This window comes from Alligator sinensis, unplaced genomic scaffold (assembly GCF_000455745.1).
Source record: "Alligator sinensis unplaced genomic scaffold, ASM45574v1 scaffold611_2, whole genome shotgun sequence".
NCBI classification, from domain to species: Eukaryota; Metazoa; Chordata; order Crocodylia; family Alligatoridae; genus Alligator; species Alligator sinensis.
The window spans coordinates 2048135-2075074 of NW_005841869.1; the positions used below are offsets into that span (position 1 = coordinate 2048135).

Consider the following 26940-nt stretch of genomic DNA (forward strand, 5'->3'; position numbering starts at 1 on the left):
CTGGACAAGACCTGTTTTTGACGGGATGCTGTTGGCGGGCGTTCCTTGCGGGTCTGCCGGCAAATGATGTCTCAATCGAATCCCTCGTTCGCCTGCCAGGTTCCCTGGGATTCCAGCTCTATTGCATGACATGCTTGACATCTCCTCCCTGCAGCCCATGGGCAGGTGTTGTGTAGGCCTACTGATTTAGCAATGTTTATCCTCCTCGGCCCCTGATGGGTTGGGACAAACCAGCGGATGTTCGTGGCTGGGACAATTCTCTGTTTGCTTTTACTGAGTGCCCTCAGGTCACGACCACGGCCGGTCGGTGATGAACTCGCCTTCTCCGAGGCCGCAGACAGCATTGCTGTGCGCTGGGGGGCAAAGAAAATCAACCGTCACTGAGAAACTCGACCCGTGTCTTGCTCCTGGCTCTTTGCATTCAGTCGAGGTCCCTGTAGCGATAGCGTTAAGTCCCGTGCAATATAGACAGGTGCTGGAGCCGTGCCCCGCGCCCCCGCCGATGCCCGCTCCGCGTGCCTCCGAGATCCTGCGAGTCCCCGTGGTCAATCCCTCTCCAGCAAGTGACGCTGCCCTTCATGCAGCTCCTCTCCCCCCGCCCCAAGCGGGCTGCAACCGGTGATTTTAGCACCCGGGCATGCAGCCTGGTCCCGCGGGCTTCCATCGTGTCGCCTCTCTCGTCACCGGTGCAAATTCCCAGTCCCCCTGGCCGGGCGCTGAGTCTAGCTTTATCCTGGAACGGCTGAAAGCCAGCCAGCAAGCTGGCTTGAGTTAAACGCCACCCTCCTCCTCCTCCTCCTCCTCCTCCTCCCCACCACAATGACCTGACGTGGGTGGGACTCGAGGCCAGAGCAGCACCGGGGCAATACCTCAAGTTAACGTCACGGCCAACACAAGCTCTCCTGGTTTGTACAGCGCCCAGCGCAATGTGGGCCTGTCCCAGTCAGCAGCTTGGCACTGCCACAGGACATGAGTAGTTTCTCAGCGAGTCTGATGGGAGCGGGGGCAGACCCCCAGCTGCCTCCTGACTCAGAGCGAGATGAAAGACAGGAGTGACGGCATCCGGGCCGAGCCGCAGGGAGCGGGGGAGGCCTGGCGTGCATCAAGAGGGGCTCTCAGAGGGAAGTTCACTGCAAATGCGTCTGCTGTGGCGTGGTTGGACTGGCCACTTGGCAGGTGATGCTGGTTATAATAAGTCTGGCAGAGCGCCGAGGCTGCCGGGGCTGTGTCTGGTGCTCTGGGCTGTTGCAATGCTTCGCCGTGTTATGCAAGAGGGGAGACATGCTGTTCAACGGGGCGAGCGGCTGGGTACCGGGTGCCTGTCGGTGCAGGCACCGGGCAAGCAGGTGCCCCTTCTGGCACAGGGTCAGGAGGGCAAGGCAAACACATGCCAGTGACGGGTGCTGAAACCCCGGGCCTGAGGGGGTGCAGCTGGAGATGCTCCAGCCTTGTGCACTACCCTGAGCCGGGGAGCCGGGTGTTTCCTTGCACGGACCACAGGACACGCATGTGCAGCCAAGCACATGCCAGGACCTGATGGAGCTGGGGGCGCTGGCCAGGCAAGAGTGGCTTTTCTTCGCTTCCTCGAGGGGCACCGAGAAGGAGCCCGTGTAGGTGCACGCATCAGGAGCTGGCTCCGGCGTGGCTCTTCTCATCCAGCCACAGGCTCCCATGGACGGTTGCTGGAGCTGGCCCCAGGTCCGACTCAGCCAAGCCCTTTCCTTGGCGAGGAGAAACCAGATGACACCAAGGGGAAGTCAGACACACTGAAGCCAGCGATGAACTCTGCAAGCAGCAAGCGGACCGGGGATTGCCCGACAGCTGCCTCCGCCGCTCTCAGCTCCGCTGCGTACGAAGCCTCTGGCCCCCGCACGTCCCCCGAGGATGAGCGCGGCCCGAAGCAATGCCAAACACACACATTGCACCTGCGTGTGCATAGGCTGGAGCAGGAGAAAATCCCTTGTGAACACGGTTGGCTGAGAGGAAAACGCTCTCTAGATGGGAGGAACCGATGTGTTGTCTGACACGCAGCAGGCAAGAAGTCAAGTCAGGCCGCGGCGCTGCTGGAAGGAGATCTGCAAAACAGCTTGACTCATTAACTGCACCGCAAGTCCTCTCTGCTCTGAAGTTTGTCCCAGGTCCCAGCTTTCTCCGTTTTCCCCTGTCCGGTGCCGAGGGCCCGGCTGCGGTTCCTGGCTCCAGAAAAAAGGGTTTTGAGCTGGTATGTGCACAGGCAAGGGGGGAACCTGGAGTCGGCCTCTGCACCTCTGCCCTCTCCTCCCCATGCCCCTTGGCATCCATCCATCCCATCCCATCCCATCCCATGTGCTGCTAGAGACATCTGCCAGAAGCATCTGCTGCCTCCATCCTCTCACTGCCCCTTCCTCCATCATCCGACTTGGCTGGTGATGGGGAGGCCCAGCCAGCTTGGCTGCAGCTTAAATGCAGAGCTGGGAGCTGGTGCGCCTACCGCTCTGTGGAGCAAAGGAAGTTTCCAGACCAGCCGGGGCACCAGCTTCCTGCAGGGCAAGCCGAGGGGATGCACAGATAAGCCCAGGCCATGGGCGGGTGCAGCGTGCGATAGCCTTAACAAAACAGGCAGACGTGCCTTGGCTTCCAGCGCTGCTCCCCGACAGGAACCCGCTGTCAGTGCCGGCAGCCCCAACGTTGGGCTCCAGGAAGGGCCGTGGGGAACGGCTCTGCCCAAGCTCCCAGGAGCTGCTCTCCATCGGTCTTGAGGGGGGCTTCCTTGGCACGGCGCGGGAGGCCCTCCCTGAGCCCGGGCGGCAGGGCAGAGCAGCCGGCAGCTCCGTGCATGCAGAAATGGTCCCTGGTTCTGCCCTTGCAGAGTCCAGCTTGCAAAGCAGCTAAGCAATTGCCTGCCCCTTTGCCAAAGAAACTATGGGCCTCCTCACAGTGCTGTGGGCGTCAGGGTCCATATCCCCGTCTGGAGGGGATCTGGGGCTCGGGGAAGCCTAGGTCCAGACCCTTGGCAAGTGACTCAGTCAGGCCGAGCAAGAAAGTGGCCCCAGGAAAGTGCTGTAACCATGGCCCCCTTCCTCCCCGGGCTCAGCGGGGCTGCGGGCACCGGGGGAGGCGGAGAACAGTGGCGCAGACACCCCTCCACTGGGTCCGCGGGGATCCCCAGAGCCTCTGCTTCACGGGCTGACGGCGAAGCTCCCCAGTGCAAGCAGCCGTCCCGGGCCCAGCGAGCACCGGTGCGTGGAAGCAAGTCCTGGATGTGGAGGTCACAGGGAGGCACGTTGGGGCCGAGGCTGCTTCCAGAAGGACTTTTGCTGCTTCTTCCCAGCGCTCTGGCTGTCGTTTCTGGCCTCCCTGGGGCACTGCCAGGCACCGATGCCTCATGAACAGCCTCGCACGGCGCTGGGCTGCACAGGTGAGATCTACCGGGCACAGATGTGCTGGTGCCCACGGGTCAGCTCCCAGAACGGCCCGCTACGTGCAGGGGACTATGACTTACGATGGGGAGAAGGAGGGAGCAAGCCCCTGCTCTGCTTTCTCGCCCTGTAGCTTTGCAGTCTTGTTGGTGAAACTCGGAGCCCGGTCCAGACGATGCTCCTCCACCGCTCCCTGGAGATCCGCCGCTGGGCAGGGTCCAAGCAGTTGGAAGTGCAGCCGCTGGAGAAACTGCTAAGAAGTCGCGGACCACACCTCTTGTTCCCAAAACCTGCCGCCTCGGAGGCCAGAGCTGCCCGAGAGCCCAGCCTGATCGGTCTCGCCTGGCTCCAAGCGGCTGAGCACGGTCTGCGAGCCGGCTCACCCGTGGGAGTCCCGCAGCGGGTGGGGGGACGGGTGTGGACATGGGCGCGCGGATACGTGGTGCAAACTGCGTAACGGGCTTTGAGCGTGCTTTGATCTGCCAAGTGAAGCACAGGGGCCGCTTGGCGGAGCGATGGAGGTGGAGTTATATATCGCTATTTATTTTTATATAGAGAGAAATAAATATTTTTGCACAAAAAAACCCAACCCATATGGGAGCCCTGCTGTGCTCAGCACCACGGCCTCAGCTCCCGATGGAGGAAACCAGGCAGCCGAGGCCGACGTGGAGCTGCTGGAGGTAATGCGTGCCCCCCGGTGCTTGCAGGGGAGGGGGCAGTTTGCTGTGGCACTGGGGGCAGCTTCTGAGGGGCAAGGGGCTTTCTGAAGCGGGGCAGGGGGGCTTCGAGGCCTCCTCCGCTGCATGGGGACACATCTGATGCCCACCAAGGAGGTTGAACCTGGCCTGCCTGCAGCTACAGCCTCCGTGCAAGGGGCAGAAACAGGGCAAATACCTCCCTCCAAGCCTGCTAGCAGCCGGGACAGTGGGGAGGAGCGAGACTGGAAGAAGTGGGAGTGGTGGAGGCAGCTGCCTGGTTCAGAGAGCGCAGCCAGAGCCAGAGGCAGCGAGGGAAGTGCTGCCGCGGCAGCGTGTCTGGAGCACCTCTCCCAGCATGGCCAGTGAGTCCCGGGTGTGCCCCACCAGCACCCCGCTCCCCTGCCCTCCCGGGTCCCTCTCAGGACTCGCCTGCCAACGTGCTTCCTTTGCCTTGCAGAGCCGAGTCTCCCCGTCTCGCTGGCGATGATGCTGAGCGTGTGCCTGGCCGTGGGGAGCCCCAGCACAGGTCGGTACCCTGCCCCATGGGGCCTCTTCAGGGCCCCCCAATTCCCTGCACCAAGGGAGACCCCTGTCCGGTGCAAGCGGCCCCTTCGGTCCCTCCGGCGGGGTCGGAGCTCGGGCTCCGCAGGTGATGCAGGGCCCGGAGCAGACGCGCAGCTGCGAGAAGGGACTCTGGCTCTGCTGCTGGGGGGAGGCTATCCCAAAGGGGCTCCCTGGTGAAGCGTATGGCGTTATTCTGGTTTGCCGAGTCCCCCCGGTGAGCGGCAGGACCTGTGCGGGGCACTGCAAGGACCGGGTCAGAGGTGGCAGGTGGCCGGTGCCGGCGTCGGGCACAGGTCTTGCAGGGACTGCCTGGGTCAGGGTCAAACACCCCACTTCCATCCTGTCCTTTTGGGCAGCGTTTTTGTTTGCCTCGTGCCACGGGTGCAAGTTTCTGAGCTCCCCGTCCCCCTGGCAGGGTCGTGAGAGCTGGCCCGCCAGACCCTGCTGCGGGCAGACGGCAGGGAGAGTGCTCCCTGATGGGACCCCTGAGCACCTGGGGTGCTGGCCCAGGGAAAGGGTCTCCCCTGCAGATCGTCTGGAAACAGCCCAGCCGCGCTCCCGGACTCGGTGAGAGGTTGAGGCATTGTCTCCCCTGGCGCCAGGCTGTTTTGAGGAGCTTTGCAGCACTTGGCAGCACCCCGCCAGGCCAGGGCTGCATGGAGACGTCCAAAGAAAACAGCAAGCAGCAATCTTAGATGGAAGGGAAGGGCAGGGACGTTCCCAGGGGCTCTCTCTAGCCAAGGAGATGCGTCGGCCAAGCCAGTGCAAGGATGCTGCGCCGGGCTTCGACGGGAGGCAGCAAGGGCTCGACAAGGCAGACGTGCCCGGCCAGGGCCCAGCCCCGGGCGCTCGCCGCATCCTCCCCTGGCACGCTCAGGCTGGGCCCCGGGGCACGCTGCTCCCATCCTGGCGGCATTTTTCTGTGGCGCCCGGTGCCGGCCCAGCGAGGAAGTCGGTTTCTACACAGATAAGCGCTGCGGTGCCCGAGCCTCTGTCATACGAAGGAAGCCTCTGACCCTTCCTGCTGCGTAGCTGCCCGGCTCGGGGTGCCCAGGATGCAAGCCTCGGAGGTGTCCGGCGGGTCTCACGGCTGCAGGAGCCATTTGGAGCATTGCACGGTGAAAAGGGCACGTGCACGCAGCCCCACCGGAGGCCGACGCAGGCGCCCGAAGTGGAATTTCCTTTGGCTGCTCCGCGGGAACAGGCCATGGCAGGAGGGAGTTGTTTCCCCTCCGTTCTCACGCACCGCAGCCCCCGCACAGCCCGGTCCCGGGGCGAGCGGGAGGGACGTGTTTGTCTAAACGCAGCCCAGCCGGCGGCCCGAGTGCCTGACATTCTTTCCTTCCTCCTTTCCTGGCCCGCGGGGCTCAGGCGCGGCCTGTGCGTGTGTGCGAGAAGTAGTGCTTCGCCTCCGCAAGGGAGGACCCGGGCTGAACCCGGGGACCGGGGCGCTCCTGAACTCTGCAAAAGTTCAGGTCTGCATTTGTACCTGCCGCACGTCACGGCTCGGCCTCGTCCTCCGGCCTGAGGGTCGGCGCCGTGCCTGGTCACTCGGCGCCTTCCACGTACTATAGTGCCACGGCGGTCCCGGCTCCGGTGGGCTTCACAGAGCCCGTGTGCCAGCGACCAGCACGGCTCAGGACCTCCTCAGGCTCTCCTTCTGCGGTCTTTCGGCCGTGCGATATCAGCAGAGAAGAAATGGCGCCAGCTCCGTCTCCAGCCCCAGGCGCAGGCAGGCAGCGGAGTTGGGGTGAACCGGGTTGTAATGCACCTGCGGCACCCCGTGGACACGTAGCCGAGGCCGGGAGGTCCCGGGGCCAAGCAGGCTTGCCCAAAGAGCAAAGCAAACATGCCCTGAACTCATCGGTCTGCCCTGTCCGCCGGAGCGGGCTCCCGGGCAGCGTGGGAGGTCTTTGCCAGGCCGGCCGTATTGTTGTGCGAGCTGCTGGGACTAAGGAGGATGTCAGGAGCCGTTCGCCCTCGCAGCTACACGTCCCCTCCCTGAGAAATAACAACTTGCCAAGTGGAAACATCCTGCTGCTGGGGCTAAGCACGCTCGAGAAGGGAAGGCAGGCTGGGATTGCATGGCTCCGGCCCCCGGGGCAGAGCTGGCACATTTGCTGCCCAGAAACTTGCTGCCACCTCCATCCCGAGGAGAGGCCAGAGACAGAGCGGGGCAGCTCAGGGGATGAGCAGCTCCAGACCTAGCGCGCCATCTGCTGCAGAGGCAAACTCCCCCCTGGTGCAAGGGGGCTCTACCTGGGCGCTGCAGCTCGTGGCAGGGCTGCAGTGGCAGCATGGGGTGGTGCTGCCAGGGAACAGGCCCCTTTGTGGGATGGGGGCTGGAGCGCTGCAGACCAGGCAGCAGGTGCATTGGCAGAGTGGGAGGAAAAACCTCTTAATGCTGAGAGCAGCTGGGCTGGGCTGGGCAGCGCTGCAGCTTTCCCCTCTTCTGGCACCAGCTGCCAGGGGCTTTTGCAGACGGGATGTCCAGAGCACGTGGCCCTGTGGAGACTTCCTCAGAGCCCTGGGAAGACGCCGCGCAGACGGGAGAACTTCCCCTCTGCAGCAAAAGCCTGGGGCTGGGCCTGCGGCTAAGAGATGCCCATGCGCGCGGCCGGCCCTCAGACGCCAGCTCCGAGCTGGAGGGGAAGAAATGAGCCGGGGCTCCGGGTCGCCATCCGTGGCAACGCACTGCAGAGCGTGGCAGCCCAGCGCCCTTCTTCCCACTTGCACCCGTCTCTCTCCAGCGCAGCCGGAGCCAGGAGGGGAAGCAAAGGGCTCCTGGCGCTGGAAACAGGAGACGGAAGCTCCCTTCCCTGGGGCTTAGCTGGGAAAATCCTCCATGTGGCTCCCATCTGGACCAACCACAAGAAGCCAAAAGGCCCAGTCTCTGAGTGGAGGGGAGGGCTGGCGGGAACATGCCCGGGCCTCGCTCCCCTCCTTAGCACCCTGCATGGGAGCTGCGCCCCGGTCTCTGCCACCTCCCTCCGCGTTCCCTGGATCTTGTACAAACGCGACAGCGGGAGCAACCGCGCGCTGCGGCCCCGGGCGCCGGACCTGCTCGGAGCACAAATGGCAGCAACATCTGCCCTGCAGCTGGAGACCTGGCGTGGCAACAAAGCAGCTCCGGCGCAGGGTGGAGTCTGTCCCCTCAAGGGAGAACAAGCTGCCCCCATCTCGGTCCCCAGACAAGGTGGTGGCGTGCAGGACAGGCCCTGTTACATCCCCCGGGTCTGGGCTGTGGAGGACCTGCCCCTTGCATGGCAAGGGCTGGGGCTGGCCAAGTCCAGGCTCGCAGGCTCGCAGGGTGATTTGCATTGAAAATTTATAACCAAATGCTCTGGACTCGCCGGCGCACCCAGCTTCCCGCTTGCCTGGGCAAGGTGAGCGCTACCTACCGCAGCGGAGCAGGGTCCCCCCATGCACAACAGTCCCCTATTGTGCAAGCCCCTGGGATTTGCATAACTCGCTGGTGACTCGCAGCTTGGCCCCGTCTCCATCCTCTATTGACACACTCAAGATGGCTCAGAGGACGACCCCGGCAGGGCACTGCTCCCCCAAGCACCGCAGCAGCCTCGCCTCCGCCCTCCTCTCCTCCGTGTTTGTCCGGCCTAAGCCTCCAGGAATGCACCGGGCTTTTATGGGCTTGTAAAAGCCAGAGGGTCCCACTGAGATGCCCCAGCTGTGTGGATCCCAGCCACGCTCCACGTGGGCCCTACAGAGCCAGGCTCAGGGCCGGACTCATGGCTAGGCTCGCTTATCCCCGGGAGCAAAGCCCAGCCCCTCGTGCCTCTGCTTCCTGGGCACGCTGACCAGCCGCAGGCTCTCTGCATGGGGCGCTGGGGGCCGGGCTGCACGTGGCCTCCTTCCCCGCTCACGTGGAGCCTTCTGGGGCAGAACCAGGGGCATTTACCAGGCCAAGGGGGCATCTCGTTTGGTCTCAGCTGGGGTTTGGGTTTGCAGGAGCCCCCGCCTGCCGTGGACACTTCCACCCCCTGCACGGCTGGTAGCGCCAAGGATGCAACATCCCCGATCGCTGCAGAGGGGGTGGGAACAGGGCAGGCTCCCTGTTGCTCCCAGGCCATTCCCAGCCGGAAACCCCGACCGGAGTAGCTGGCAGTGCCAAGGTGCAGCCTTCAGCCCTGGTGAACAAGAGGTGCCAGCTGGGACTCAAGCTGTGTGGAAACCTCTTTGATGGTATCAGTGGTGTGGAGCCATTTCCTTTACTAAATGCCTCCTTTTGCAGACAGCCTGGTATTGTGTATGGCAGCAAGGGAAAGCTTTGCCCTTCTGGCCAGCATCCCCCTTTCAGGTGGGCACAGGGTCCCCTCTGGGCATGCCTAGCTACCTCCCCTGGACTGCAATCAGTTAAAACAGGGACAAAGTTTGGAGGGAGGTGACAGGAACAGGTGAAATGTGGCACTTGGCATCGTTTAGGGGGGAGCCCTATGCTCCTTGGCTTGCTTGACACCCCCAGGTCCCACCCGCTGCCAGCTCCCGGGCTGCACTTGGCACGAGGATGGATGGAAAAAGCTGCTTATCCCTGGCACAGGCTCTGGGTCATCTCAGGTTCCCCCTTCCCAGATCCGCTGCGAATGCACCAAGCCCAATTTCATCCTGCTTCTGCCCGGCCCGCAGCCAGCCAGGGGTGGCACATCACGGCCGGGGCCCGAGGAGCTCCTCGCTGTGGGGTGGCCGCGGGTGTGATCACCCACCTCTCTCTCTCGTCTGCAGTGGATCCCTGCTGCTACTTCCCCTGCCAGCACCAAGGCGTGTGCGTGCAGGTCGGCCTGGAGGGCTACGAGTGTGACTGCACGCGGACCGGGTACTTCGGGACCAACTGCACCCTGCGTAAGTCCCCTCCCCGCTGGGCACGGAGCGAGGGCTGGGGGGCAGAGGGACAAGCCGTGGCCCCCGGGGCAGGCTCCGGGGCTCTGCCAGTGGCACTGAGCGGCGACGCTCGCAGCCACACCAGGAGCATCGCGCCATCCCCGCGTGCTTAACCGTGCGGGGCTCGTGGTCCAGCAGCACGTGAGGCCTCGTGGACCGGGTGTCACCGTGATGGGACCGGGACCGGGACCGGGGCGCGGGCGAGAGGTAACGCGGCGCTTCACCCCTGGTCCGTGTCTCCGCAGCCGAGTTCTGGACGCGCATCCACAAGCTGCTGAAGCCCAGCCCGGCTTTCTACCACTTCGTGCTGACCCACTTCAAGTGGTTCTGGGACATCATCAACAGCACCTTCATCAGGGACACGCTGATGACGCTGGTGCTGAAAAGTGAGGCTGGGCCTCGTAGTCCAGGGGCTGGGGAGTCGGGACTCCCGGGCTCCATGCACAGCTCTGGGGGGGAAGCGGGGTCTGATGGGCAGAGCAGGGGGCTGGGAGCGGGGACGCCTGTGCATGGACATCTGCATCGTCTCCAGGCCCGCCACCAGCTCGGTGCTCGTAGCAGCCTCAATGCCTGCCCGTCGTGAGGCTTCCAACCAGCGTTTGCAGCCCCCAGGCTGCGATAAGGGGTGCTTCCCCCCCGCCAGGTCCAGGCCAGGAGTCACGGGGAGGCCGCAGGGTGCAGTGGGGAGCGCGGGACCGAGCTGGCTGCAGGCGGTGGGGCAGGAGGGCGGGGATGGGCACGGGCAGGGCAGAGGAGCAGGGACCGCCGTTCGGATGCTGCAGATCTCGGGTGGTCAGCGGCGTCCGCGCTGGCCTGGGGCAACGAGGGGCGGAGGAGGAGGGCAGCTCCGGAGACGGCTCCAGCTGCACGGCTCCATCACTGTTTATCCTCTTGCATAAATATTTGTGCGAGGCTCCCTGGAGCTCACGTCGGAGCCCTGGCAGGCGGGTCCCGGGTTGCTGCCCTCCTGCCCCCTGGCTCTCTCCTTGGTGCTGCGCTGACAGGAGTGTGGCAGCGGGACGTGGCAGGGCTGTCCGCGGGCAACTCTGCTGCCAGCCCCCCTCCATCCTGACCTGCGGCCCCAGGCTCTCGCACCCCCGCCGCCCCCTCAGGACCACGCCACCCAGGCCTCCCTTGGCACCGAGCGCCCAGGAGGGAGGCCGAGCCGAGCCCCAGGGCAGGGAGCCAAGCGGGGAGCTGCCAGACGTCTGCAGACCTCCCAAGCTGGTTATCAGGCAAAAATTTAGATCTCCCCGGTCGAAACAAGCCGTGTGGAAGCTTTTCCCCTTGTTGCACAGCCAGGACCTGAGTGCAGGACCTTGCTTTGCACCCCAGGCCACGGCCCTGTGCCCTGCACTCGGGTCACGCTCCTGGGGCCGTGCACTTGCTGCCCCCCTCAATCACTTGGCACCGGTACCCCCAGCTGCAAGGTGACCTCCTGCTGTCCCCTTTCAGTCCGGGCCAACCTGATCCCCAGCCCCCCCACCTACAACTCGGACTACGGCTACATCAGCTGGGAGAGCTACGCCAACGTGAGCTACTTCACCCGCGTCCTGCCGCCGGTGCCCGGTGACTGCCCGACGCCCATGGGGACCAAAGGTACGCGCCCGCCTGAGCGGCGAGCAGGCTGGCAAAGGGCAGCTGGAGGCGCTGCACTTGGGCAGAGCCCGGCTGATACCGTGGCCTGATGCCCGGTCTGCGCTGCAAGAGGCAGAGCCCTGGCTGCGCGCCGACACAGGCGGCTGGGCACGGCTTCCGAGTCAGACCTTCCTGGATGCAAAATGCAAGGGAGAGGAGCAGGGAGCCCTGCGACAGCTCTTCACGGAGGCAGAGCTCAGCCTGGGCCCTGTTAGTCCCCCTCTCCGGGGACCAGGCGGCTCCCACGCTCGCGCTCCTCGTCAAGGGCTGTGCACGAGGGTGAACCCCCAAAGCCAGGCAGCAGAGGCCCGAACCCCGATGTCTCTGGGCCGAGTTTAGTGTCAGCAGGCCAGGAAAGTACATGCCAGGCTGCACCTGCGGTCCCCGGGGCGCGGGATGTTGCTGGTGCAGATCTGATATATGCAACGCACGACCAGCTCTCTGCAGGAATCTGGCGGCTTCGGCTCCATGAGTTAAAGCCCTCCAGAAAGCCCCGCTTGTTGGTCAATACGGCCGTTACAACAAGTTGATTGACAGATAAAAGCCGCCTTTCCCCTAGATTTGATAACGCCCTTCATTCCCCGGGAGGGTGCACTTATTCTGTATGCATTTGTGGAAACAGGTCTAGAGCGCGATGCACCTGGGATTCCTGTGCCACATTTGCATCAGGTTTACATCTCCGGTATGCGAGATGGCTGTGAGCAACCTTTGCCTTCTTTGCAAGATAAGCATCTGTTGGCTCGCGGTTCGAGTCAGGCTGTTACGCAAGGCTGGCACCTGGAATTCAGTCCCACCAGCAAAGCAGCGCCCCGGCCCTCAGGTGCTGCTCCTGGCTGCTTCTTTACATGCAAAAGCACCGTGCCGTGCCTCGGCGTGTTGGAGAGCGGCTCTCGGGTTGCTACGCTCCACACGCCAATGCTCCTTGTTGAAGTGCTTTAGGAGATTATCACGTGCTGAGGCCTTTGCCTGTCCTGAGCTAAATTCAGAGCCTGCTATAGGAGCAGGTTTGTTTTCCAACAAAGGCAGTAGGAGCCACGTGGCAAAACCCAACCCACGCAACGAGAATCCAGCGTCCCGCAGCCCGGGCTGCAGCCGCGCGGCACTCCCCGGGGCACTGATGGCCCTGCCTCTGGTTCCCTCCTCCGCAGGGAAGAAGGAGCTTCCCGACCCCCAGCTCCTGGCCGAGAGGTTCCTGCTCCGACGGACGTTTGAGAAGGACCCGCAAGGCACCAACCTGATGTTCGCCTTCTTCGCCCAGCACTTCACTCACCAGTTCTTCAAGACATCCGGGAAGATGGGACGCGGCTTCACCAAGGCTCTGGGCCATGGGGTACGGACGAGGCCCTCGGCCTTCTTGCCCGCTGCCCTTGGAGCCATGCCGGACGGACGCCAGGCTCCCGGGCTGCCCCAACTCGCTGCCTGGCTCGGCCCTGGGCACTGAGCTCGTGTCTGGGCAGCTGCTGCCTCTGGAGAGTGGCGGCTGCGGGTACCTATTCAGACAGAGGGAAGGGAGAAGCCCCCAAGCTGCCCACCCCTGGGCAGTGCCTGCAGGCTGGCCGGGGCTGGGGACCAGGCAGACGTGCCTGCTGCCTGCAAGGCATGCACCCGGGTCACGCCGCCCTCTCTTTGCAGGTGGATCTCGGGCACTTGTACGGGGACACCCTGGAGCGTCAGCACCAGCTGCGGCTCTTCAGAGACGGGAAGCTCAAGTACCAGGTACGGCTGCCCCCTCTGCCGTAGGATGCAACGAGCCCCGTGCTTGTCAGCACCGGCACCCTCCTCCCTTGGGTAGCCCTGGGGCCACCACCTTTCGGCTCCCCCAGGTGACCGTGCCCTGGTTGAAGCTTGCTGCCCACGTGCACTCGGAGAGCCTGTTTGCACCAGGCCGGGCTGCGCCTCCCTGGGCCCTGGGCAGGGGGGGCCGGCCGTGCGGGGGTCCCGGCTGGGCAGGGGCTGGGGCAGGCAGTTTGGCGCCTCGCTGCCAGCTGGTGCTCGCCCCACAGGTGGTGGACGGGGAGGTGTACCCGCCCACGGTGCTCCAGGCGCCGGTGCACATGATCTACCCCAACGGCACCGCCCAGGCCCAGCAGCTGGCCGTGGGCCAGGAGGTGTTTGGGCTCCTGCCCGGGCTGATGATGTACGCGACCCTCTGGCTCCGCGAGCACAACCGCGTCTGTGACGTGCTGAAGCAGGAGCACCCGACGTGGGGCGACGAGCAGCTCTTCCAGACGGCCCGGCTCATCCTCATCGGTGAGCGCCAGAGGGGCCGGGCAGGCACCTGCGCCCCAGCCCCATGGTCCTCGCTGCTGGCACCTTGCTATCTTATTCAGCTGGTGCATGCTACACAGCTCCCCTCCCCACGTGCCACCTGTGCCCGTGGCCCGGGTACCAGCCACGAGCGGGTGCCCTGCTGCCCGGACCCGGCTGCCAGCGGCTCACCCTGCTCCCTTGGCTCCTTTCCGCTCCCACCCAGGGGAGACCATCAAGATCGTCATCGAGGACTACGTGCAGCACCTGAGCGGGTACTTCCTGCGCCTGAAGTTCGACCCCGAGCTGCTGTTCGGGGTGCAGTTCCAGTACCGCAACCGCATCGCCGTGGAGTTCAACCAGCTCTACCACTGGCACGCGCTCATGCCGGACGCCTTCGTCATCCAGGGGCAGGAGTACAGCTACCAGCAGTTCATCTACAACACCACCATGCTCACGGACTACGGCATCGAGGAGCTGGTCGAGGCTTTCTCCAAGCAGCACGCCGGACGGGTAGGCTGGCGCGCGGGGGCATTGCGGGAGGACGGCAGGGCTGGCTGCTTGCCCGCATCCGGGTGCCCTGCAGACAGAGGCTGGCGGGGGGTTTCCTGACCTGCCGGGTGGGAGGAGGGCACTTGGGGGCAGGACCTGGTTTCCAGACGCCCCAACGCCGCCGTGAGGCAGGACCCCAGCCCAGGCGGTGCAGCGTCCAGGCAGCTCTCCGGGCAGCACCGTACATATCGGGGGTATGGCTGCAACCCAGCCTTATGCCCCAGGGCACTTACGATGCCCATGCTCATCCTGCATCTTCTGCTGCCACCCGGCGGTCGTTCTCACGCTCACGGCCTTTGGGCCCCGTCTTTCCTCCTCCCCTTCCCTTTGGGAGCCCTGTCCCCCACTCGCTTTGCTGCTCTCTCCGAGTGCCTAGCTCGCTCCCTCTGCCTGGAAAGAAATGGCCCCCTCTCAGGGGCCGGTTATCGCACCACTATGGCTGGGCACAGGTGTGCAGCTGGCTCCAAGCCCTGCCAGGGCAGGCCTGTGGCCCCGGGGCAGTAGCCGTCCCCAGGTCCCTGGCACGAGGCAGCGAGAAGCGCCAGGCCGAGACGTCCCACGCAGCATGCCCAGGAGCAGGGCTTCTGCAGCTAGCGGGGACAGGACCTCTTGGCATGTGCTCTCTCCCTCCTTCCTGCCCGTCAGATCGGCGGGGGACAGTCCATCAACGGCAACCTCCTGAACGTAGCCGTCGGGCTCATCAAGGAGTCCCGGCAGCTGCGGCTGCAGCCCTTCAATGAGTACCGCAAGAGGTTTGGCATGAGGCCCTACGCATCCTTCCAGGAGCTGACAGGTAGGAGCCGGCCCTGCCTGCTGTGAGGGGGGCTTCAGCTCCGGGCAATTCCTTCCCAAACGCCCCTTTCACCCACCGCTCCTGCTCTCCCCGGTGCAGGAGAGGAGGAGAAGGCGGCGCAGCTGGCGGAGCTGTACGGCGACATCGACGCCCTGGAGTTCTACCCGGGGCTGCTGCTGGAGAAGCCGCAAGCCAACGCCATCTTTGGGGAGAGCATGGTGGAGATCGGGGCCCCCTTCTCCCTCAAGGGGCTGCTGGGGAACCCCATCTGCTCCCCCGTGTACTGGAAGCCCAGCACCTTCGGCGGCGCCACCGGCTTCGCGCTGGTGCAGACAGCGTCGCTGCAGAAGCTGGTGTGCAACAACGTGCGACGGTGCCCGTATGTGTCCTTCCGCGTGCCGGACCCCGGCCCGGAGCCGGCTGAGCACAGCGCGGCCCAGCCCTCCACAGAGCTCTAGCAGTGCCGCCGCGGGGAGAGGGCACCGCGTCTGGGCCCGAGGCCACGTCAGCTACCGCCGCCCGGCCAACCAGCTCCAGTGCTCCCCGCTGGAGCCAGACCCATGCCGAGGAGGGGACAGTGGTCCTGACCCGTGTCTCGGGCGTTCTCCACACCAGCTGCAGGGGCCGAGTGGGAGAGGCTGGGAACTGGCTTGCGGATGCGTCTGTCGCAGCTCCTGGGATACGTCTGCACGCTGCTGCTGCAACAAGTAGAAATGAGGCTGCTGTCAGGCATCGAGCATCACCCACCCTGCCGCATGCTGGCTGCTGGTCACCGCGGTGCTTCCCCTCTCGGCTCTGGGTCCCCTGCCCAGGCCCTGCTGAGTGGACGCCCGAGGGCCCAGAGGAAGTGAGGGACGTTTCCTGTTCTGCACCTGCCGGGAAACTCCTTTCCAGAGGAGAGAGGTACGGTTACCGTGGCCCACCTACAGCACGGCTCTGCTCGCCAGCCCCTTGCACTGGCCTGCCCTGGGCTCTCACCCCCGCGCCTCCCCCGTCCCCTTTCTGCTGTCACATGTGTGGGTCCCGTCCGCGGGCTGCCGGGCAGGTGCTGAGGCAAAGGGGAGCTGGTTTGCTTGGGGTCAGTGGCTGCTCTGCACATGGTGAGAGTGTTTTGTTCCATGCCAGTAAAGGAGGCGACAAGTTCATCTCCCAGCAGGTGGAAAACAGGAAACATCCCTCATTTCCTTCAGGAGATCTCAGGCGCCAACTCAGCAGGTCCCAGGCTAGGGACCCGGAAGCAAGAGGGGAAACGCCGCGGTGGCCAGCATACAGTACGTAGCAGGGTGGGCCAAGGGTCTGGCGATGCTCAGTAGCCAACCGCAGCCTCGCCTCTGCCCACCCCAGCATGGACGTGTCCCAGGAGCTATGACGGGCACGTCCACGAGTCTGCTCCCAGTGTCTCGCTCTATTTGCCGCCTCTGCTATCACGCTGGGTTTCCCTACCCCAGCCCCAGCTCCATGGGCTGCAGGGCTTCCCAGGGTGCAGAGCCCCCGGGCAGAGCAGGGACCGGCCCTGCGCCATGCGGCCTGTGCTGAAGTCCCAGCTGCATGAAACATTCAGTTCTGCCCTTCAGGGAACCAGGGAATCGGGGTGGGGAGAGTAATTGAAAGTGCCAGGTGCCGATCCCAAGGTGCCTGCGCTGTACGTGGTGCCGGTCTGTGCTGGAAAACCTGAGCACTAGTCACCGCCGAGGGCAGGCACATGTCACTCCCCCACCCCCCCTCTCCATTGCAATAGGAGCTGTTATCCCACCTGGAATCAAGTTGGGTGGGATTGTTTGCTGGCAGCCTCTCCACAGCCTTCGCAGCCCCCCAGGAACGGGACTTTGCAGTATGAAAGGTGAAGCCGCAGTCTTGGAACTGGCCCCCATTTATTCTCTGAGCCAAGAGCATCCCAGCACCCATTGCAGTCTGTGATTGTGACGATACCTGCACACCATGGCACCTCCCAGGACCAGAGCAGGCACTGCTGCCGCTTCCTTGCTGCCCGTGGCTCAGTGAGCTGTGCTGGGGCTTGGTGGATGAGGCAGCAGGGAGATGCCAGGAGGGAGCGTCTCAGCAGCTAGGCAGGGTGAAGGAGCAGCAGGAAGGAGAACAGGCCATGGCCAGTGGCAAGGAAGTTTTGACCCACTGCAGCCCGTGGACCCTCCAGGCCGGCAGCTGCTCCCAGCTATGCTTTGCTAGAGTCCGCTGCAGTTTTGTTCTCTATCCATCTGGAGCAGGCCTGTGTTGCTCTGGTCACAGATAACTCCTGGGCCCTGCGAGAGAGACAGGATTGCATCACGGAGGTCACATGGGCAGGCAATGTGCAAGGCACCGGGGGTGCAAGGCTCAGCACCAGCATCTTGGAAGCTGCATGGCAAGGACTCACTTCTGCCCGCACTGGAGTGCACTTGTGGTGGTGGCAGAAGCGCTCACATACCGGGGTCCAGCGATGCAGCAGGCGGCTGGGATGCTGCCTCTGGCAGGGGTGGCTCAGAGGCATTTGGTGCGGCACCTGCAGCCGAGCGCACCTCTGCCGGGCAGAGGTGGATATCGATGGTAACGGCCAGCACGGCACCAGCCTGCTCCCCGGGAGGGAGGCACGCGGATGTTTCAGGCCGGTAGAGGTGCAGAGTGGTGCAGACATGCGGGGGAGCTGGCGAAGCTGCTGTGCTCACATCTGGTCTCCTTCCACGGGGGTCGTCAGCTGCAGCAGAAGATGTGGCTCCACCGGGGCTGGGGCAGCGTCCCTGGGGACTGGTCTCGCTCTGCACCAACGCTTGTGAGTCCTGAAAGAGCAGCATGTGCATCAGGAGCAGACGGGATGGGCACAGTGCCAGGTCTATGGCTGGGGTAACTCAGCCCCACTGCAAAGCAGGAGCAAGTAGGCAGCTGAAACCAAGCTCCAGCTTAGCTGCAGGTCTCACTCAGCATCTGCTCCTGCCTCTGCCAGCATGTGAGGGCAGACCGCTGGCCAACAGACAGCTCCCAACTGGAGCAAAATGCAGGGCCCTAGCAGGAACAGGAGCCTCATTGCAAGAAGACTGGCAGGGGCCAACTCACGGATGGCCAGTGCAAACAGGCAACGAGTGCAGGACAGGACAGGGCTGGCGGCAGGGATCTGAGCACAGCACTACTGCACAAGGGCTCAGGGAGCTGCAAGGAGTGGGCAGCCCAGTCGCGGGGACAGCCCTCATGCATGTTACCTCTGGCCAGGCCTGCGTTGCCCCCGTGGGAGCTGTGGGGCCAGGGTCTTCCAGGCTGGGGAGGGCAAGGGTCTCATCCAGGCTCAGGGTGTCAATGGCACACTCCACTTCGAAGGCCCTGTGGGGTGAGGAGGTGTCAAGGACGGCCCTGATGGGCTGGGATGTCAAGAGAAACCCCCGGGCCTTTTGGTTTCCTCAGCGACCCCAGGCCCTGCCCCACCTCGCCGTGCAGGTAGCCCTTGGGGCTGCTGACCGGTCCCTGGGAGACGTGCACACCCCCAACCCCCGCAGCCCAGGCCCAGGGAAGTCCGTGACGTGGCCTGGAGGCATCGGCCACTCCATCCCTGCGTGCTGGGCTGTCGGGGCTTTCCCATGGGGGCCAGGACATGAGCTGCAGCCAGCGCGCCTGCCCTGAGCCCAGCTCACCTGTTCTCATAGGCTCCGTCCACCTCCAGGTAGTTCCTCCTCCAGCTCCTGCCGCTGGAGGGTTTGGGAGAAGCTGCAGAATAGAGGCAGGCTTGTTTCTCCAGGGGCAGGGGGTGAGGACAGCTGAGCTGTCCTGCAAAGGTGACGGGGACCTCGACCCTTGCTGCTCAGAGGCCCCATGCTGGGAGCGCACCCAAAGTCAGCTGCTCCCACCCCACGGGGCAGGCCCTCCTGGGCGTGCGCCTGCCCACATGGACCTGCTATAGGGCTGGGCCAGAGCAAACAGGCTACGAGCCTAGGGCCTGCTCCCCTCTATTCCCAGTCCCAGCAAGAGCAGCCCCTCCATCTTCCCCTGCTGCTCCAGCTATGCCTCGGGCCGAGGGCTCACCAGTGCTGCTGCCCTTGGTGCGCTCCATTTTCTGCCGCAAGAAGTAGATGCCCATGGAAAGGAGAATCAGAGCCAGGGATGCCGAGGCTCCCACCACTACGGGGACATCGTGTTTATCCAGGCCCAGGAGCCAGCTCGTGCCAACCGGGGACGCCTGCCTGCATAGGGCCAGCAGTGAGAGGGGCACCGAGATGTGCCAGGAGCCCAAACACACCCAGGCCCACAACAGGATGGATCTCAACCATGCACGATCCCCTGCCTACCGTCTCGGTGCAGCCACCTCTGGGGCCAGATGTGACAGCTTCTTGGGAGCTCACAGCAACGCCGCAGGACCGAGAGGGCAGGAACAGCCCACAGGAGGCACGAAGCTGCCATTGCGATGTGGGGATTGCAGTACAGCCTGAGCCCAGGACCTTACCTTTCTGTGGGGTGCAGCGCCCAGCCAGGGCCGTCCGTTGTGCTCTCGTGTCCCCCCAGGGTTGATAATTGCTGCACGCTGGGGGCAGTCCCGGAGGGCGGAGAAGACACCGCGTGATGGGATCTGGCTGGGGTGCCCTTGCTCCAGCTCCCCAGGGGAGACTTGGTGACCCTGGCCGGCACCCAAACCACGCTGCCGTGAGGGGCTGAGAGGCCACATTCCCGACCGTCCTGCTCCGGGGCCGGCGTCAGGGTGGAGACCTCTGCTGCAGGCAGGAGCCTCCTGGCAGGGGAGGAGCTCGAGGCTGGAGACCAGGAGAGAGGCGCTGCTTGACTTGACGCCAGCGGGATTGTCCAGGACCCGGCAGAGCCAGAGCTCTGGGAATGCCCCAGATGAAAGACTTCACCAATGCACAGCTCAGCAGGGCTGCCGGGAGTGCGGGGCCCTGGACAGCAGCAGCAGAGACCTAGTCTGGGGGGACCTTGGGCGGTGCTGTGGAAACCTTGCACCAAGACTCACTAGGACATGCAGGGCAGCCACTAGCGTTAGGGTCAGAACAACCCAGGTGCTTCAGTGCTCTGTGCCCACGGCTGGAGAACTCCAGAGGTTTCAGGACTTGACAGCGATTCCTGGGGGCGCCATCTTCTCCCCGGACCCACCAGCACCGGCATCCCGGCCGCAAGCCGACTGAACCCTGCAGCACCGCTGGGGCCTGCTTGGAAGATGTGGACTCGTGTTTACCTGGCTCTGCATGGCCGCAGCTACCCCTGATGCAGCAGAGCTGTGGGATGCTGGAGAGAAGCATGCAGAGCACCAGGTCCTTCATGCTTCTCACCCGGTGCTCACGGCTCTGGAGAAGCTGCTCAGGTCACGGCCACCTGGGAGAAGCAGAAACAGAGGGTGGAGATGGACCCCCACCGCTGCCCCGATCCCAGCCCTGCCCCTGCCTTGGAGATGCTCCCCTCCAACATCAGACCCTGCCAGTTGGAAGAAGGGTTAGCGTGCAATGGTGCTGTGCCCAGATGCCATGCTACAGAGCCCTACCATAGTCCCACCCAGAGACAGGCACCACCCCAGGTCCTGGCTTTACGCTCCCCACACAGAGATGTCTCTTGTCAGGGAAGTACTTGCACCATCTGCAGCCAGCCATCACCCTCAGGTCCCTGTTCAGTCTGCCCTTGGCGCAGGCTTAGTGAGCATCTAACCCCTTCTGCCTGTGCATGGGGGAGGCTGGAGTCCATGTCCTTTCCATTCCTCCTCTGTGAACCAGAGACCTGGGGGCCATGACCCTGCTGCCGCTAGCCTCAGATCCCCACAGTGCTGCAGCGTGGTCTCTAGAGAGCACGAGGAGCCCTGGGCTGAGGGACCTGCTGAGCGATGCCTCGCAGAACACGGGGCGGGAGAAGGATTATCGAGCACATGATCAATTATTCCAATTTCTAGCAAGGAAGTTAGGGTCAGAACAAGCCAGGTGCTTAAAAGGACACAAGCAACTGAGAGGGACTCGTTTTCCTGCAAACAGCTCACCAGGTTAAACTGCCAGGGCACACGTGGGTCATTCACCTGCTGGCAGCTGGGTTTCACCCATCCCCCTACCTGCCCCCACAGGACAAAGCCCCAACCTGGCCCTTCTCCCCCCAGCGTGGCTGCCTGCTGCCCAGGCTCTGACACCTGTGTCCCCGGCAAGGCCCCTAGAGCCATGGCCAGAGAAGCAGACAGGATGGTTAAATGCCAGTTCCCCTTTCCCCGACTGTGCGGCTTGTTACGTTTCTGCACTCCAGCTGGCTAAGGGCAGCAAAACTCGTCGGCTCAGTCTGACCCACTCTCCCCAGTTTCACTGCTTTGCTCCTGGGCACTGGTGCCCAACTGTTTGCTTGAATTTTCAACAAAACACTGCTTTCGCTGTTTTGCAAAAAAAAAAATTGAACTTTCCATCCATAGTCATTTTTTTTCCCTAATAAAGTTTCTATTTGGGGCCTAAACATCCTTAAATTTCTTGTTCTTTGGAGTCCTGTCCTGCCCTCACACCTGGTGCTGGGTTTGGTGATTGTTCTGCCTTGAAGCTGGACTCTCTCTAGACCACTGTGGGGGCTCGTCAGCCATTCGCATTTCATTGTGGGCTTCGATTCTGACAGGCAAGTTCTGCTGTTACTACGATGATCCCAGAGCTCAGTCACTCCATTAGATCTGGAAGAGCTCGGGTGATTGCACTGTGGTGTAGCTGGGTGCAGAATTAAGCCTGCCGGTAAAGGCTCTGTGTTTCCTGGCTGATCTCACCCGGGATATTTTGCTTTCCCAGGAAAAACACTCACAGCAGGCACTCAAATCTTACCTGGCAACAGCTCTCTCAAACTCCAGTGAGTGTCCTTCTGAAGGGGACAGGTCAGGCATACAGTAGATGGCTTCAGTTTAATGCCAGCCTCTTCAAGAGCTGAAGTATACAGAGAATAAAGTAGGCTGAGAAGATCCACAGCTCAGTGCAAGCCCATGCTTTCCCTGCTGAAGCAAGGGGGAGGTCTAACCTTCAACTGATGTTGGAGGGATTTCATGGGAGCTGGCATAAACCTGGGCTCAGAGCCCCTCCACCTCACTCTCCAAACACCTCTCTTGAAATATGGGGAAACCTTGCCATCAGGATCCTGTGTTTGCTTGGCATCACTTAAACAGAAACAAGCCAAGTAATGGAAAGGGGCGGGATGACATGCAGGGCCCTGGCAGGGACAGATGGAGGCAGACAGCATGCAGCCAGGACATGCAAGGTGAGAACAGCGTGGGTCAGAGAGAGGAACACGCACTTCTTGTTTTTAGAGCAATGCAAGTGGGAAACAAGCCAACAGCAGAGATGACCCTGCTGGGCTGGTGTCCAGACAAACCCATGCACACGCTCTAGAAAGGCGGTGCCCCTTCCCTTCAATGCCAGGACCAGGCAAGGCAAGCAATCCCAGGGGCTGTTGGGCTCAGGCTCGGCTGGGGGCGTGTCCTTTGCTGAGCAGCAAGGATCAGGGGGAGACTGGGCAATTGAGTGGCTTTTCCACCATGCCTGGCCTCCAGCTGCCTGCCAGAAAGCTGAGCTAAGTTCCAGCAAGGTGCAGAGAACAGAGGGTTGGAAACCACATTGATCTTCTTTCTTGCATAAAAGTGTTTGAATCAGAGCCTGCCCCAGCACCTCTCAAACCCTGCCGAAGATGCAGAGCTCGCTAGGGCAGAGTTCTCCCTGGCCACAGTGACAGACCAAAAATGCCCGACATTCAGGGTCTGCAGCTACACATTTTCTCTCTCATTTGCTTGAGAGAAGGATCAAGTGCAACCAGAGGTAGGACACAGTCTGTTGCAAAAGAAAGGATTTGAGGAGGCAGCAAAGTTGCTAACATTTGCACCTTCCTACAGCTTCCTCCTGCCCTCCCTGTGAGAAGTGCACAACATGCAGCTGGCCTTACCCTTCCCTCTGCATCCATTTGCTGCTGCCTTTCAGAGAGAGAGATCAGCAGAGACACATCTAACCATCTGAAGCCAGTAAATACCAATGGTCCTTATTTTGCAGGGATAGGCACTGCCTTTTTTGAGCCCTCCACTGAAAAGGCTCTTGCAGTGCCAGTGAATCACAACAGAGTTAAGAAGGTCCAGCTGGGTTTGGTGCAGCTGAAACGCATTTTAGTACCCAGACCGCTTAGACAAATCTGCACACCGGTTAGGAAAGATGCTCCCCTGCTAACCACCTACTTCATCACTTTGCAAAAGGCAAGGCTGAGATTCTAAGTCTTTTCTTCCAAACGCTGAGACTTTCCTGCAGGAGAACAGCCCTCGGCGCTCACAGCCATGCTGGACTCCTCTGACCTGGCTAGGATCCCTCATAAAATGCAGCAGGATAGCTGGCCCCTCTGCTGCCCGCATGGGGAAGCAAGCTCCCATGGGGAGGGTGCAAGCTGCATGCTGGTACCTGTCCCATGTCACAGCTGGCGCTGCCTGGGTGTGCTCCCTCTTGCTGCTTGATGCCCATGAGCCATGTTAACCGGCTGCTGGACCCCTCTGCGGGAGGACGCTGTGGGGACTGCGGACGGCTGCCTCCTCAACCCGAGTCTCCCACTGCTTACCCTGCATGCACAATCCTCTTCAGGAGATGCACAGCCAGCTGTTGCTTAACTACCAGGATGATCAAACCAGAACATTAACTCTTTCCTCCCTTCAGCTCCTGGTCACTTCCAAGCAGTCGCGAGTGACACTTCTCCATCCCATGCTAGCCATAGCCAAGCACCGGGGCATAAAAAACCCTCCAGCAGCTGACTGCTGACATGGTCCTCTGCAGTGCCGCTTTGCTGCAAGCCCTTCACAGGTACTAATGGCACTTTCCCATAGTCCATCCATACGAGGCAGGTGAGCGATCGTCTTCGGGGGGATGTTTGTGACAAAACTCACCACAGCTGTTTTGCCAACGTGTTCGTCAGCCCGTGTTTGTGTCTCAAGGCTCATGCGCACATGATGTCGATACCCAGCACGGAGGAGGCCGGCTGCCTGCTGGCCAAGGTGAGCCCTGGCGCTCCCGCTAGCACGTTGTGCACTGAGCTGTCCTGGCAGTATGGTTCTGACCTGCGTTTGCTGGCAGGTGTGAAGGCACGTGCCCTTTTTCTTCATGCAGATGAGGCCTGGGGTGGGGGCAGGTTTGGACAAAAGAAACAAGCGTTCAATAGGGCCCAGAGTGCTAGAGAGAACCTATGGTGAAAGCTTCCCCACCGCAATCAGCAGCAGGCTACAGCCCACAGCCCTCCCTACCGGGTGCTCAGTGTCGACCCGGCCAGCTCTCAGGGCGCAGGAGAGCTCACCACCACTCACAACCTCTCCCTCCTCCTTCCCTCATGCTTATTACAAGCCTTCATATCACGACTAACCGGATGAGAAACTCCTTGGGGCTTCGTCTTGCTATTGGCACTGTGAATCGCCTCGTGTACACTTGAGCGCTTTAAATTAATAACTTGGGGTCCTCACACCGCAGGCCTTCATCTCACAGGGTGGCAGGAGATGGGTTTGATCTTAATACAACTTCACTGGCCCTGGGAAGGGAGCATATCTGAAATGCACATTTCAAAGGTATTCAAATAGTGTTGATCCCCTGCCTCCCAAGCTGGGTTTTATTATGATGCTAATGTGCATGCTGTCTGCACTGCCGACTTTACAGTATCTCAGCTGGAATATCAATTACAGCCACTTTGATTTTTCTCCCCTCTTAAAAGTAATGCTACCAATGCTCAGTAGTTTCATTTCATGCAACTTTCATGATCTCCATCTGCAGTTCTGAGATGCAGGGAAACATCCCACCTTGGAAACACTTAAAGTCCTGTTTTCTGCTAATTTGTTTCCTCAAATCAGCTACAGTTTGCGCAAGGTCCTATTTTTCATGATAAATTATTTATTTTCCTGCTTGTGCAACTTGTGCAAAAACAGAGCTCAAGCAGATCTCTCAAATCCCTGGGTTTTCCTCTATCATCCACAAGTAGGATACGCCTACTGGTGGGATGCCACAGGTGTGACACAAAGTACAATATAAATCCATCCCAATCCACTGCACTATATAAGTTTTCAGAATCCAAATGAGTTATAATAGATTAATCCACTTTTCCCATCAAATGATTTGAAAACAGATAAAAATAAGACAGGGAATGAGGGAAGAAGTTAAATGGTGGTATAAGACAGATTCACTACCTCAGGGACATAAGTGATTCAATTACAATATTACATAGAATACACACCCCGTATATGTCCACCTAGACTGGTACCATGTGTGCCAGTAGTGCAGCTGGACTGAAACCAGGTCAAAAAAACCTTTGCATGATCACATACTGTGTTTATGCCATCTATTTCACACTGTTTCAGAAGAATTTTGAATGTTGTGACTTTTGAGTTTGTAACCCCACACTAGTTGCTGTCCATGACACTCCAAGGCCACAGGACCAGAAAGAGAAAAATCAACTATTGTCTTTAAGAAGCTCTTGGGTTTAAAAATAGCTTTTCTATAAATCACGATGCTGCAATCTAATGGGTAAGTGCCCTCAGCACAGCACTGACAAAATCCAAGAGAGCAACATTTCACTGTAAAAACACAACACTTTAAAAAATGAAAACCCTCAACACACAAAAAGTGCTGCTAGTGGGAAGCAATCAGCTCTCACAATACAAAGCAACGGCGCTTGCAACAACAACATGCTAGGGAACAAATGGACGTGACCAGTGCTGGAGGGTTTTCCTTCTGTAGCACAGAGCGGGACCCGCGCTGTGTTCAAGGGAAGACAGGAACTTTTAGACCCATGTTACCAGGCAACCAAGAGCCACAGGGATGGTGTTTAAAGGGTTTTTGTCACTTCCAGCAAGAGATGGAAAAAATAATTGTTGAAGCCTCCATGGAGCCTATTTTATTATTTTGCTCCTTTATTGAAGCCTACCAACGCTCCATGCCATGGTGAGCTCCCCAAAAAGAGCTGTTACTAGAGTAAAACCCAAATGGTTATGACATGCTGTAACTAGCCGCCCCCCATCCCAAGATCCCAGGTCAGATCTAGACACCACCCTTTGAACTGTACGGGAGGATCCTAGGCATGTATGTGTATGTCTACAATGTTTCACATTGTGAGAGTTGGTTTAGTTGACTGGGGAGAGAAAGATTTTCCACTAAAAAACCTTTCAGTCATTTGAGGGGCCATGTGCTGCCTTTTCTACCACATGGTGCAGTCTCACAGGTGATAACGGGTATCTACCTGGGTGCAATACAGTATAGAATAGGGAATGTTTTAATTGTAAGGTGTGAGAGACGGACTGCCACCTTGTACTACGCTATACTCAGCAAGAGGCGTAGAGCAGAGACTCCTCATTTCCTGTACCCTCCCTCTACAGTCAAGTTACCAACTCCTCTACACCCCTGGCTCCAGTGACCAGCTGTTCTGGGAAAGCTTCCTTGTATTTCCAAGTCGATAGTCATTTTAAAAGGTTTTCTCTTGAAAATGTGCTGGGTCAATGCTGGCGCCTCATAAAAAGGCATGTAGAAAGCCCTGCTCAGCTGAGCCCACTTACCTGCTGCTGCTGACAGACAGCAGCCACCACTGAAGTGCGTGCCTAGCCACATGCTTCTGCTGGCTCCACTGCAGCAGCTGTGCCAGCAGGCACAAAGTGCATCTTGGGAAGCCACCAGCTGTATCTAGACGGTGCAGGAGCATTTACACGCGCTTCCGCTGGCGTCTGGACAATAGCGGAAGCCTTTTTTGATCTAGGAGAGGTGGAAGAGCTGTCAGCAAAGGGAGGTCCTGCCTCTGCAGTGGAGCTGGGAGTGGACACACACACCAATTCCTGCCCGCAGGGCACTGCAGTGCAGATGCAGACATGTGAATCTTGGCTTTGTACAGAGTAGGGGAAGTCACAGGAATGGGTCTGTTTTTCTCATGGGACAGGAGAGCCTCTACTAGGCCACTGAGAGCTCCAAGTGCAGAGGAATCCTTTGCAGTCTATTTATGTGCATCCCTTGTAAATCCAGGGACGCTTCTTGGTCATTAACATTCAAATCATCTTGCAGTGCCTCAGCCCTGGGTAAAGCTGATCTCCCAGAGCCTATCGAGCTTGGGCTTTGTATCAGCACCAATTTGCTTTCCGGATATTTATATAGAACAAAGCACATGTCCAGCAGCAGGGGCAACAGGACTGGCCATGCAAACGGGAGCTCACCGAGCACTTCAGGATATCACGTGTAAAAAATTCTCT

The 26940-nt window shown here is 60.9% G+C and overlaps 1 protein-coding gene across 1 annotated transcript; it reads left to right on the forward strand.

Annotated features, from left to right (window-relative positions):
- Positions 1 to 4340: 4340 nt before the first annotated feature.
- PTGS1 (prostaglandin-endoperoxide synthase 1) lies at positions 4341 to 15264 on the forward strand. The gene is made up of 11 exons (XM_006016893.2): positions 4341 to 4458; positions 4554 to 4622; positions 9398 to 9514; positions 9799 to 9939; positions 11009 to 11152; positions 12340 to 12521; positions 12824 to 12907; positions 13195 to 13441; positions 13665 to 13951; positions 14636 to 14783; positions 14883 to 15264. Exons 1-11 carry the CDS (start codon positions 4452 to 4454, stop codon positions 15239 to 15241), a joined length of 1785 nt encoding a protein of 594 aa, XP_006016955.1. The 5' UTR covers positions 4341 to 4451; the 3' UTR covers positions 15242 to 15264.
- The last annotated feature ends 11676 nt before the right edge of the window (positions 15265 to 26940 follow it).

What these genes read in the sequence shown, in the direction of transcription:
- PTGS1 (XM_006016893.2), top strand. An exon ending in GACGCCCATGGGGACCAAAG is followed by an intron (nt 11,153 to 12,339) that starts GTACGCGCCCGC and finishes CCTCCTCCGCAG; the next exon opens with GGAAGAAGGAGCTTCCCGAC. An exon ending in CCAAGGCTCTGGGCCATGGG is followed by an intron (nt 12,522 to 12,823) that starts GTACGGACGAGG and finishes CTCTCTTTGCAG; the next exon opens with GTGGATCTCGGGCACTTGTA.